Here is a 12976-nt window from a genome sequence, read left to right on the forward strand (position 1 = left end):
CCTGAGGTAGGACTGTTCTGGAGGCAGCAAAAGGGATGAGGGGAACCTTTTTCTCCCCTTGTTTCTTCTCTTTTTCATCTTCCTCTCCTCATCTCTCTCTCCCTCTCTCTCTGTCCCCCATCCCCTTTCATTTCTCTCCCCCCAATGCTCATCCACTTTGTCCCTGCTCACTGTCTCCCTGTCTTCCACTCTGCTGTGACTGGCCATAACCCGAAAGGCAGTATAGAGTAGTGGTTAAGAGCTCAGACTTTGGTGCCATATAACTGGGCTCTGCCACTTCCTGGCTGTGTGTCCTTAGGCAAGTTACTTAACCTCTCTGTGCTGACGATGATGATGATGATAATAGTAACCTGCATCAGGGCTGTCATGGGGATTAAATTGAGATCCAATATGCAGAGCACTCAGAACAATGCCTGGCACACGTGAGCATCAGTAAGTGGTGGCGATTATTATTATCACTTAATGTCTCTTTTTCTTTCATCTCTCTTGACTGTCACCCTCTCCCTGCTCCCCTCATCTCTGTCCTGACATTCGTCATACCCCCTCGCTCCTCTCTCTTACCATCTCTCTTCTCGGTCTCTCTGCCCCCACCCCATGTCTCTCTTCCCCTCTCCCTGTATCTTGACCTCTGCCTGTTTCTCACCCCACCCTTGCCCTCCAAACCCCTCTCCTCCACCCCTGCCCCTTGTCACTTTGCAGACTCTCTGAAGACGCCCAGCCCTCACTCCTCTCCAAACCCGTCAGCAGCCTGTTTCAGAACTGGCCCAAACCACCTCTGCCACCACTCCCCACAGGAACTGGGGTCCCCCCTTCAGCCGCTGGGGCCCCAGGAGCCACCTCGCCCTCAGCCTCCTCCTCCACGTCCACCCGCCACCTCCAGGGCGTGGAGTTCGAGATGCGGCCCCCTCTGCTCCGCAGGGCCCCCAGCCCCTCGCTGCTGCCCACCTCGGAGCACAAGGTCAGCCCTGCGCCCCGGCCCTCGTCCCTGCCCATCCTGCCTTCTGGACCCCTCTACCCGGGCCTCTTTGACATCCGCAGCTCCCCCACTGGAGGGGCAGGAGGCTCAGCTGACCCCTTCGCCCCTGTCTTTGTGCCACCGCACCCTGGGATGTCCGGGGGGCTTGGTGGAGCCTTGTCAGGGGCCTCGCGATCCCTCTCACCAACCCGCCTGCTTTCGCTGCCCCCGGACAAGCCTTTTGGCGCTAAACCTCTGGGGTTCTGGACCAAGTTCGACGTGGCTGATTGGCTTGAGTGGCTGGGCTTGGCTGAGCACCGAGCCCAGTTCCTGGACCACGAGATTGACGGTTCCCACCTGCCCGCCTTGACCAAGGAGGACTATGTCGATCTGGGTGTGACCAGGGTGGGCCACCGCATGAACATCGACCGGGCTCTCAAATTTTTCCTGGAGAGGTGATGGCTGGCCTGGACGGACCAGCCCGTCCACAGAACCCTTGAGCCTTCTGGCCTCTTGACCTCTGACCCCTGACCATCATTGTCTGTCCTGGGCCAGGGACTCTACTAAAACTGCTCCCTGCCCTCGTCTCCCAAGGCCCGAGGTCACCAGATGGCCTGATCCTGGCCAGGCATCGCACCTCACAGGAGGGGGCAGCTGACACAGACTGTGTGTGAAACAGAGAGCAGAGAGCAGCGGAAGGGGGTGGCTGGAGGAAATTACAGAGGGGGATGGAGGAGAAGGGAAGGGTCGATTTTGGGGGGGGACAGACAGAGCCATAGAGGGTCAGCCCTGAGCCTGACTGGATGGGGGGTCATCCCCCAGGCCACAGGGGAAGGGAGTGCCCTCAGATTCCACCACCTGCCGCCCCTCTAACAACCCTTCCCCCATCTCCAGGCCCCACCTTCCCCTCTCCCAGCACACACAGCAGCCCCCCCTGCCTTTTGCACGCTCCTTTGCACGCCTGCTTGCCTCTCTTCCCTCCCTGGGCTACAATTTTGCACAAACTTGCCCTCTCGCAGTCTTGCACACTCCACCTTCGCTTCCCGCTTGCGAGGCCCTCTCAGCTCTCAAACACGCGCTGTTTCTCTCGCACTCTGCGTTTCCGTTCCCATGCTCCACACCGACTCCCTGGAACTCGGCTTGCACACTCTTCCCTCGGCCCTCCCTTACACTCCTCACTTCTGGAAATCTCCGGGCCCTTGCTGCAGACACACTTGGGACACCCTTTCCCTCGCCCACTCACAGACTCTGCACACATCCCCTGGCACACCCTTCTCTTTGTTCAGCCCTTGCACACTCGCTGGCCTGTGCACCTCTGCTGACACTCTTGCCTCCGACTTTCCCTTCCTATCCTTGAACCCCGCCCCATTCTTTCTGGACCCATCTCTCCCACCTCTCCCTCTCACGTGACACGCCCATACCCTTCCCTCCCCTTCTCACACACTCACTTCTTACCACGTATCTTGCATCTTGCCTCCCAGGAACTGGTTCTCTCTCAAATGCCCACTCCCTCCCTTCTTTGCCGGACTCCCACTGCCTCCCACCTTTCTCTTCCCAATCTTTGTCCAGCTCCACTCTTGACTCTCTTGTGAGCCTCCCCACACACTCACTCTGGCACACGCGCCCTCCCAGCACTCCCGTGGCTCTCTTCGAGCCAAGTGTGTTTTCCCTGAACAATGTCCTTGCACACCGTGCCTTCGCGGCACACTCGTTTTTGAGTTTCCACTTCTTGTCATCTTCAGGTGACTTTTCCCATCTCCCTGGGTGGGGGGACTGTACCCCTCTTTTCTTCTGCACAGTGGTCTCAGTCCACATTCCTTGCGCTGTATTCTGGTTTCTCGCTTGGCGCCTTGTTTTCTGCTCCAGGGGAGAGACGGTTCTTGCAGACCCTCTGCCTGTTCTCTCACCTCTTTGCCCTCTTTTCTTTTTCTGGCGAGAAGACTGCACGCTCGCTTCTTGCTCACCTTGCTCGCACGTCCCCCACTCCCTGCTCCAGTCTTTGCCCTCTTGCACAGCCTCCCTCCTCTCAGTCCTTCCTGGGCCACCTCTCCATCCATTTTGCACGAAGATCCCCCCTCTCCTAACTCTTCTGTCTCCAGGAAAACCCTTCTCCCTCCAGCATGGCTATTCCTGCACGCTTCCCCTCTTCCTTATTCCTGGGGCTTGGGAATTTTAAGCCACCCCTTCCCCTGGGAAGCCCCCTCCCCTACTGGGTAAAGGGGGGAGGGCATCGCCCTCAGGTCCCCCCATGTTCAGCTGCCAAAGAAGGGAGCACCCCCTCCTTCCCCCAAGCCCATTCCCCCTCTGTTGCCCCCTACCCCCGAGGGGGGGGGCGCTTCGTCCATGGGGGGAGAGTGCTTGCAGCGCTCTCCCCTCACCACGTCAGGGATCTGCGGGGAACCTTGCGGGAGGGTCGTGGGAGGGGGGAGGGCTGACGAGGAGGTGGGCGGAGGTCGCGCTGGGCCCCTACCCGCCCCCTCCCCCTTGTCGGATGACCCCCGTCCGCAGGGGGCCTGCGCGGCGCTCGTCTATCAAGGGCTTGTTCATTCTGGATGGGTGCCGCGGGGTTGGGGAGGGTGTGGGGGGTGGGAAGGGGGAGGAGAGGTCGGGGTGGGGAGGGGATGGGACTGGATGGGGGGCAGCGCGGGGCGAAGAGGAAAGACAAAGCAAAAAAGAGGAACAATAACAAAAGAAAAGACAAAAAAAAAAAAACCCTAGAACACACATAAATCCAGAAAAAAACCTGAAATAAAAGCCCAAGAATTGTCTTCCAAGGGGGGTGGGAGGAGAAAGAGGAGGGGACGGATGAGGACGTCTGGGTCTCGCTGAGACAGGGATCCGCACTTGTCGAAAGCCCCAGCGCCTGGGTCTTCCCTCTTGAGGGCCTCAGCTCATCCCTCAAGGGATTGGGACCCAGGCGTCCATTTGCAGGGACCGGGAGAAGTTTATGTTGGCGGGATTATACTATGGGGGTTCGACCCTACCCCCCATCACCTCCCTTCCCCTGACTCCCCACCAAGATTTTGCAGAGAGAAATGGCTTTTGTACCAGGTCATTCTTTATAATTAAACTCACAGTATCCACCCCCTCGAGCCGGCCCCGCCTCCTTCCTGGGGAGGCAACGCCCCCTTTCCTCGGCGGTTCGGGGTGGGCCACCCCAGCCAGCTGGGCGGTGCGCAAGCGCAGCCGGGCCCATTCCCTGGTCAGTCCTCGGTCGGCTCCGCCCCCAGAGCCTCGAGCATGCGCCGCCGGACCAGGGAGCGGCGCAGGTGCAGGCGGTAGTCGTCCAGCAGCAGGTCGTCGTGGCGCACGAGCGGGTACGGGAGCCCGCGGAGACACAGCCCAGATCGCAGCAGACGCGAGCGAGTCTGGAAGTCGGTAACCGTGATGAGCCACCTGCGAGGGGCGGGGCGAGAGGACAGGGGCGGGGCGGACACGGAAGGGGATACGCTGGCGGCCAGCCCCCTTTGATTGTCGAAGAGTCCCTGCCTGACCCTTGGTCGTTTACTAACTCCAGTCCCTCAACCCGTCACTCCGTCTCTAAACCCCTCTCCAGCCCTGCCCTACCGCCGAAGTCAACCTGTACTTTGATCCTCACCTAAGTCATTTTGGCCCCGCTTTCTCTCTGCCTGGTTCTGGGCCCTAATCGTGGTCTGTCGAGGCTCCAACTTTTCAAACCGCCGCTCCAGGTCCCGCCCCCTTCCTCGTCCAGCTCCGCCCCTTCAGTGTGGCTCTCGGGCCTGTCCCGGGATCTAGGTTCCTCCGGCGCCGCCCGTAACTAGACGCTCTAGGCCCCACGTCCACCCGATCATTCCTGGCCCCGCCCCTACGATATACTCACTCCGGGCTCCGCCCCCTCATATCCCACACCTCGGAATGTCCGTCACTACCTGGGTCACTAGAACTCCTGTTCCCCACTCCAGATCCCGCTTTCTTTCTGCTCTCATCTGGCCTTGCCCCCTCATCGGGCTCACTCTCGGCTCCGTCCTTCCCGGGTCTCACAGCCCCACTGCCCGGCCCTTACACAAACCATGCCCTTCGACGGTAGCTCTAGGCCCCGCCCCCTCACTGCCTTCCCTCGCTGCCCCCGCCCCCTCAGCTCCTTCGCCCCGCCTCTGCCTCTACTCGCCCTCCCCGCGCCCCCCAGGCCCCTCCCCTTACCGCCTTCCCTTCTGGCCCCGCCTCCTCGTCGCACACTCGGCCGCCCCGCCCCTCCCGGTAGCTCCAGGCCGCGCCCCAGCCGCAGGCTCACCGGTCCCGGCGCCCCGCAGTCCCACAGATGACGTTCATGTTCTCATAGCGGATGCTGCTCACGCACCCGTTCTCCATGGCTCCAGGTAACTCGGCCTCCAGCGCTTGCAGCACCTCCAGATGGGTGAGATCCTCCTCTGGCTTAGGGAGGCGGAGACGGAGCCTCAGCCCGCGAAGCCCGGGGTCATAAGTCCCCGCCACCCTAGACCCCGCCTGCGGAACCTGCCCGAGTCCCAGCTGGCCCTTGAAGGGCAAAGATCACACTTGATCCCAGGATCCTATCGCTTTTGACAGTGCGCAGAGGACGGAAATCTTACAGGTAGAAAAACATCTACTGTCATTCTACGTCATTCTCCAAAATATCAATTCTTACCAAGTCAATTTGCCAAAAGTCAGTCAACTGTTGGCTGAATGATTCACTAGCCTGAGCCAACTTTACCAATCTACCAAAAACTTTTCCAGCAATCTGATTGGATGGCAAGCTTTTAGCAGGATTTTTTAACATGCTCTTGAAGATTTCCACAAAGATTTAAGTCATTCATTTTTCCTTTTATGTTCCTGTTAGCATTTTAAGGAATGTTCAGATGTTTAAAAAAAAATCATAGGGGTTTTCGACTTCTTGTCAAACCGTTTAATTTATGCAGAAACACATATTGACCACTAACCGCATTTTCAGCATGAGATTGCCATGTTGGAGGTGATACATCAATGTCATAGCACATCAAATTGCTGAGGAACTAAAATGAAATCACGAAATCGGTCACCTCTAAGAAGGCAAGCCTTCGGTGTGCGTAGGGGGTGGGACCCCATGTTCAAAGCCACAAAGAAGAGGAGTGTTGGGGGTGGAGACTGATCCCTTATACGAGGACAACAATCCCTGTGTTGGTTAAAGTCACACGCACGAATGGGCTGAGGGCACCCCTGTCACACAGGCACCCCAATGTCAGCTTTTGTCATTTAGCTCCCGAAGGAGTGAGACCCTAATAGATAGCTCTTCTGGCTGAGGGCAGGGACTGCCAAAGGATTCGTACACTGAAAGACCACTTTGCTGCATCTGTCAAAAACGTTGGCATTTTCTTGAGTTTTTGTGATATTTGCAAACTTCACAGAATTTCATAGTAGATGGATTAACAGGACTCCCTGTGTCCTCAGCTCTCCTCTCGCTGCCTCTCAGTCTCTGCCCTTCATTGTACCTCTTTCTCCCTCTCTTCCTACCCCTCTGCGATCAGCCATGATACATTTAATGGCTGGCCGTTTGACAAATACACACTTTTCTGCCACCTGTCCTGGTGTTAAGCCCACAGCTGGTAAACAGCAGAACCTCGACTTGAGCCCTGTCCACCTCGCTTCTAATACCATGCCCTTTGCCCTCCCAAATAGTGCAGAAGTCAGGGGCCTGGGGTCCCAGGAGCGGGCCACTCACCGAGGTCTCCACGCACAGGCAGAGGGGCTGCGCCGCGGGAGGTGTGGGGAACTTCCGGATGCACGGGAGCTCTCGGTCCAGTGCCTCATATTCTGCAATGACTTGGTGCAGGTACTGCTTCCTGGGGAGAGAGCGAGCGCCCGAAGACCTCGGAGGTCAGGGGTTACTGTCATCGCTCTCGGGGGAGCTGAGATCAGAAGGCATGGGGCCAGGAGCCACTCACGAGGATTTGACAGGCCTGCCCCCGCTCCGACCCTTCATCTCTGCGGCCTCTACGTCCAAAAGGAGGGCTCCTGAGGACGGAAAACCCAGCGTCAGCTGCCCTGAGCTCTCCCCAGAGAGCTTAAATGGGCATCATCAAGTGTTGTCCATGCTACCCCTGAGTGGCTCTTATGCCAGCTATTTTTATGCCCGACTCCCACAAACTCCCTCGTGCCGCGGAGTCCAGCGGCGGAGACGCTATCCACTCCCATCTCCTCTCTTCTGACAGCTGTGATCCTATTAGGCTCTGCCTAGAGGGGGCGCAAGAGGGCGACGGCAAGGCCGGAGGAAGATGGGATTTGCCCCTTTTTACTTCCTCTTCATCACGCCAGCCTGGCTCCTTCACCTCGGCAGTGGCAGTTGGCTGCAACAGCAGCGTTTGAATTCAGTTTGTGGTTTTTCCAACACTCTTCAAACCGCCGTTCCTGATTGGAATTCACTTAAAACAGCTCTCAAATCAAACCCCTCTGTCAACCGGTCCGTCTTACTGCCAACTGCTAGTTGTCCCACATAATCTATTTTCCCCTTCTACAGCCCTGCAGTTTTACCTGGCACACAATCACTCAGCTAGACGCACAGTTCCCAGCCTCCCCTGCAGCTACGTCTGGCCACGTGACCAACTTCTCACCAACAGCGTTGAGGGGTGCAAATTTTGGAGTCCTTTGCTTAAAAACAGGTTGCTTGTTTCAGACTTGCTGCCCCTTCCCTTGGACTGAACTGTGCATGTAGCAATGCCCCCAGATTCAGCCACACTAGAAACAGTGGAGCAACAACAGAGGGAACCTGGGTCCCTGAGTCATCTTGAGGGGTAGAAATGTCCCACCCATCCGGACCACCTACCTCCGGTTGCACAAGAGAGAAATGCACTGACTTCTTAATACCGTTGTGTTTGTTGGGGAGGGGGCGGGGAGTCTTTCTGTGACAGCAGCTGAAGGAAGCAGAAAGCGGCCCCTGACAGCCCGGAGCTGCTCTGGCGCTCCCAGCCAGGCCCTGGTGCGCGCTCCTCCCAGACATAAACAATTTCACAGAACCCCAGCACCAGCCAAGACCACTCGGTGACCACGATGAACCAAAGTAGAAATAAGACCACACTGGAGTCAGGTCTCAACACAACAAAACATGAATCGTGTCCAAACCACAAGACAGACCAAAAATCTCTCTCTTGGCTCAGATGCGGCTGTTGTTTTCCCAACCACAATGTCAGCTCCATTCATTCCTTCTGCATCACAGACTCGCCTCCACTTCCTGCCAGCATCCCCTCCAGAGCAAAGCCTGCTTCCCTGAACCCTCCTGAAGTCATGTAATCCAGCCCGGCTCCCATAATAAGTCCTTAACACTGTTGTACTGAGACATTCCATGTGTCATGGTCGCCCTCATTCACGGTCTATAAATTCAGTGGTATGCTGGTAAATGTATAATCTCTCCTCTCTCTCTCTCTCTCTCTCTCTCTCTCTCTCACACACACACACACACACACACACACACTGCAGCATTTGCCAGTTTTCATGGTGTCAATTCTCCCACCATGACCAATTTCTTGCTCCCTCCAGTTTCAACAATCAGTTTGCAAACTTCAACAATCAGGTCTTATGAGCTGGTACATAAGCACGCAGCTACGTCACAGCTATGCTCCTCGTGGTCTCTGACACAACTCAGCTTGTACCATACTAAGTCCCCCTCTCTGGTTCTTGTCCTCCCACCTCCGCAGGGCAGTTGAGGTGATCTTTTCATCTCAACTTCTTGCCATGAGTCCCACGCTTACAAACCACCAGCGGCTTCCTCTTGCCTTTAGGATAAAGTCTTCCCTGTAATGGGGACTCGCTTCTCAGTCCTGGAAGCAGGACTTTGTCTGAAACACGGCACTTCAGGGCCCGCCCCAGACCTCCTAGGTCAGAAGCAGCATTTTAATAAGATCCCCTCTGAGAAACAACTGCCCTGCATGTGGTCACCTCTGTTGACCTCTCTGATCATTTTCCTCCAGCTAAATTGGCCTCCCCTCCACCCCTCCAGTACAGTAATCTTGTCACAGAGTGAAAAGCTCGGCATCTCTGCCTTCACACTGTCTCTCTCTTCTTTGCTGCCTTAAATCTTTGGGTCAAACAGCTTCTGCTCTTTCCTGCAGTCCTGCACATGGGCTTGTTGATCATCGAAGGGGATTTCGCTCATGACTTAAGATGATGCAACCAGCCCCTTCCCCAAAAGCTGCCTCCCCCTAGGAGATAAAGAAGTATGTACAAAAATGATGACTGGATGGTCAAGGACTTTTGGGAACGTCACAGGCCACAAAAGGACTGGTGTCAGGTAACCAAGGACAAGGATTTTCCCAACCCTCCTGAGTCCCTTGCTGACGTCCAGATGTCCGAGGGATCATCATGTCCTGACCACAGTCCCCTCCAGTTCCTCCTTCCCAAATAAAAAAGAAGCTTGAAATCAGCCCTAAGTTAAAATGGTTCTTTAGGGCTTGAGTCCCTCACCTTCTCGGCCTGCTGGCTTTCTGAGTAAAGTTGTTGCCCCAACACCTCTTTCGACTTACTGGCATGTTGTGCAGTGAATGGCACAAGCTTGGACTAGGTAACAACCTCCTTCTCAAATCAGTCCACTTAATAATAATAACTATGTGTTTATAGTCCCCTTTAAAAAGCCAGACACTTTCAAAGTGCTTTCTATCACACCCTTGAGATGACTTTCTGAGATAGTGTAGCTAAACAAACAATGAGGCAGAGGTTACATGACACCCAAGGTCACACAGCCCAAAGTGATAGAACCAGGATAAAAATCTGTAAAACTCTAGGCATCTGGGTCCGGAGGTTGTGTTCTCAGTCTCCCAAGTCTACTGCCTCTCACCCTAGTCTTGTCTAGACAACCTATCCAGCCCTCCAACAGCTCCCAGTCCGGTGGGGGAAGTCATCACTCTGAAGGGCAATATGTGCTACACTGGAGGTATCACGGGGTGGAGAGGAAGTCCAGTCTAGGGGCAATCAGGGTAGGCTTCTGAGAAGAGGTGATATCTACAGTGAGACCTAAGGGATAAGGAGGAGTTTGCCAAAAAAGAAATGGCAAGGAAAAGGATTGTGCAGAGGGACCATAGGGGGATAAGTCTTTAAGCAAAAGAGAACGTGGTCATCTGCACAAACTTCCCAGAATTCTCATCACCCCAAGGCTAATGAGCACTGACTGGAATTGCAGGTTATTAATTATTTGTGAGATGGCATGTTCCATGGCTGCCCTTCCCTGAATGAGAACAAGCTGGGTCATTTCATACACGAGGCACTACCTGCAAAATCCTTGGGACCTATGGGATTTCTAATCGCCTATGCCAAAGTCTGCAACCTGCTAAGCTAAAAATGCTATTAATTCTAAAATACCATAAAGAAAAACAGCAAAATGAAGTGAACAAATGTTGATCTACAAACCAGCCATCTGATCAACTGAGTTCCATTCAACTTCTCCAGAGCTACCCCTAGATTATATTTATCAGGTGGGTGCCTCAGTCTAAGTTAGAGGTGATGTGGGGTGGGGGTGTCTCCAAGGGAAAGAGGGCTTCAAAAATGTTAAAAGAGACCTGGGGACAGAGAAATGGTGTCTATTTTGCCACTAGGGCATTTGCTATGCCTAACATGGCACCTGGCAGAGAGCAGGCGCTTATAGCAGACACTCAGAAAGGAGTCACCCCCAAGCACTGAGCCATTCCCATCCTTGTTCCCGCATCTGAGGAGGGTTCATTTCTCACTCATGCCACTCAGCAGAGACTCACAAATGCTCAATTTCCTCAAGGGTATCTCATCCAGTGTAAAACAATGCCTTCAAACCCCTACTGTTCATCACAATTACCTAGTAAGCTTTCAAAAGATATAAATACTAGGGCCCCAATCCTGGAGGGTCTGGTTAAGTTGGATCTGAAGTGAGGTTGGGCATAAGTTTTTTAAAATTATCTCCCCTGATGTGTAGCCAGAGTTGAGGACCACTGACTAAAATAATCATGATAATCTTATTCTTTTTGATAGGGAGTGAGACAAGAGTGAGTGGGTGACAGAACGCTGGCCAATGAAGTGTGAGGAGAAATCATTTGGGAGTTCTTAAGATGAAGACCTCAGAAGTGATGTCTGGAACTGTGGCAGCCATTTTGTGGCCATGAAGTAAGCAAATAAGCAAAGGCAATATATCTGATCAAAGAGCAGGAAACTGGGACTTTGGTGCCATCACTGAGCTACTGACTCAACCAAATGCAAACCTTGACCCACCTCTGGGCTTCTTTTTGGCTAAGATAATAACATTCCTATTCTTCACACTACACTAAGTCCAATTTTCTATTACCTGCTAGCCAAGTACATCCTCACTGAGCTATCACTCAATAGATGTTGAATGTGTGAATGAATAAATGAACTGTGCTAAAGTTGAGCATGAATAGGGAGCCCTGGAACACAGGCCTGAAGTTGTCAGCTGGTGTCCGAACACACAGGGCCTAAGACACCAGACTGAGGGCCTGGGACTCCACCTGGAGTGATGAGGAACAGGGAAAGCTGTGAGCAGGGGAGAGACAAGGTCAGCACTGGGTGTCAGAAAGACCTCTCTGGAGCCGTGCAGGGGATGGGTTGAAGGGGAGAGACTGCAGAGTGGGGAGCTTGGTGGAGAAAGGATCCACATGGAAGAGGACAGACCTGAATGGGGCTGTGGGGATGGACAAATGGTGACAGGGTAGAGAGAGTGGGCAGATAGATGGGGCTGGGAACGGACAGCTGTGGTGGGGAGTAGGGTGGATAGTGCCTGGGGTCTAGCCCAGTGGCCAGGTTGGCACCAGGGCCATTCAAAGGTGGGAAGCGGGGAGGAGGGGCGGCTCTGGGGGAAGATGCGGAGTTCATTGTGGCAGACAAGGAGAGCACGAGGGGCCAGGGTAGGGCCTCTAGGGGGATAATGACCTCAGGAGAGTCGTTAAGGCCCAAGTTCTGGGTCCAGAACATTGGCCGGGGAACTGCAGAGGTTCATGGGAACTGCGGAGTGAGAGCCAAGGGTATTGTCGAGGAATCTGGTGGACACAGAGTCTGGAGCAGCTCTCCCTGGAGAAGGGCAGTGACTCACCTAAGGCCACACTGCAAGCCGGAGCTACCACACGGTGTGTGGATGAAGGAACACACATGCACACGCACACAGATGCAGACAGGCACAGCTCGGTACCTGCCTCCCTGTGCGGGCTGGGGTTCCCGCTGATGCACAGGGTCTCCACCTCTTGCTGCATCCTGGGAAGGTAGGTGGGGGGTGTCTCAGGGGGTGGGGAGAAGAACTGTGACTAGGCCACCCACTCCAGCTCCTCTTCCCCACCGCTGCCTCCTCTCCTTTCTTGCTGAAGGCCTGGGAAAAAAATATGGACGAACTGGCAAGCTGAGAACACATGGAAAGCCGGGTTCCCCTAACCGCTGGGATGCCCTGTGCACCCCAATTCCTGTTTTCCCACATTCCTGCTTCTCCCTCTGTCTCTCCCTGTCTCCTCAAGTCTCTGCCCCCAACCCTCTCTTCCTCATTCTCTCCCCATCTTTCTGCACCCCTCCCTCCTTCCCTCTCCCCCTACCTCTTTCCCTCGATGTCCCTGTCCTCTTCCTCCCCACTTCTGTCCCCCACCCTCATTCCCTCTCCTTCTCCACTCATCTCCTCCACATGCCCCCAGCCCCCTGCCCCTCCCTCTCTGCGCAGTGCCCGGCCTCCCCTCAGCCCTGTCTCCCTCTCTCTGGCCCCCAGCCTCTCTCCCCAGCTCCCCCCAGTCTCCCCTCTCCATCTCTCAGTCCTCATCGCTGCCTCTGCTGTGTTCCTTGGCTCCCCTCCCCTCTCTCATCCCCTTTCTGGTCCCACTTGTCCTCTGCCCATCCCCGCCTCACACAGGAACTGCTTGGACACAGGCAAGATTCAAACGGGAACTGGGGGAGGGAAAGGAGGGCCGGAAGCCTGGTTGCCATGGTACCTGCAGAGGTGGGGGAGGGGCTGGGGGCTCCTGGTTCCCAGGCCAGGAGCGAAGGGGTCCAGCCACATCCCTTTCTCTGTCTCTGCAGAGTTCTCAGCAGGAACTGTGGGAGATGAGGCTGAACTTTCTTATTCTG

At 55.1% G+C, this 12976-nt stretch overlaps 2 protein-coding genes and 1 long non-coding RNA gene across 12 annotated transcripts in view; 2 read left to right on the plus strand and 1 right to left on the minus strand.

Annotated features, from left to right (window-relative positions):
- Positions 1-3295, plus strand: part of SHANK1 (SH3 and multiple ankyrin repeat domains 1) — a 51392-nt gene extending 48097 nt beyond the window's left edge. For 7 of the 9 annotated variants that reach the window (XM_073225365.1, XM_073225364.1, XM_073225366.1 and 4 more), the window contains one exon: positions 700-3295. In XM_073225365.1, the coding sequence (XP_073081466.1) occupies positions 700-1414 (715 nt within the window). In that variant the 3' untranslated portion in view covers positions 1415-3295. Of the gene's footprint in view, positions 1-217; positions 433-699 lie in introns of all 9 variants that reach the window. The other 2 variants (XR_012126492.1, XR_012126493.1) reach the window with 2 other exon arrangements.
- Positions 3296-4153: 858 nt separating this feature from the next.
- On the minus strand, positions 4154-12398 carry C17H19orf81 (chromosome 17 C19orf81 homolog). Of its 2 annotated transcripts, none has more exons than XM_073225371.1 (5): positions 12063-12398; positions 6853-6922; positions 6630-6750; positions 5208-5347; positions 4154-4351 (listed from the first exon to the last, which is right to left on the minus strand). In XM_073225371.1, exons 1-5 carry the CDS (start codon positions 12121-12123, stop codon positions 4159-4161), a joined length of 585 nt encoding a protein of 194 aa, XP_073081472.1. In that variant the 5' UTR covers positions 12124-12398; the 3' UTR covers positions 4154-4158. The 2 variants fall into 2 exon arrangements, with proteins under 2 accessions (XP_073081472.1, XP_017517053.1); XM_017661564.3 differs by lacking the exon at positions 12063-12398 and adding an exon at positions 7731-7815.
- On the plus strand, positions 4199-8231 carry LOC108397916 (uncharacterized). The gene is made up of 3 exons (XR_001853305.3): positions 4199-4333; positions 5293-5525; positions 6741-8231. It is a non-coding gene; the product is annotated as an uncharacterized lncRNA (long non-coding RNA).
- Positions 12399-12976: the final 578 nt, after the last annotated feature.

This window comes from Manis javanica, chromosome 17 (genome assembly GCF_040802235.1).
Source record: "Manis javanica isolate MJ-LG chromosome 17, MJ_LKY, whole genome shotgun sequence".
Taxonomy (NCBI): Eukaryota; Metazoa; Chordata; class Mammalia; order Pholidota; family Manidae; genus Manis; species Manis javanica.

Coding starts and splice junctions, on each gene's coding strand:
- C17H19orf81 (XM_073225371.1), bottom strand. CDS start 12,123: ATGCAGCAAGAGGTGGAGACCCTGTGCATCAGCGGGAACCCCAGCCCG. Junction 6,751..6,852: donor GGCAGGCCTGTCAAATCCTC/GTGAGTGGCTCC, acceptor CTCTCTCCCCAG/GAAGCAGTACCTGCACCAAG. Junction 5,348..6,629: donor GCCTGTGCGTGGAGACCTCG/GTGAGTGGCCCG, acceptor CGCCTCCCTAAG/CCAGAGGAGGATCTCACCCA.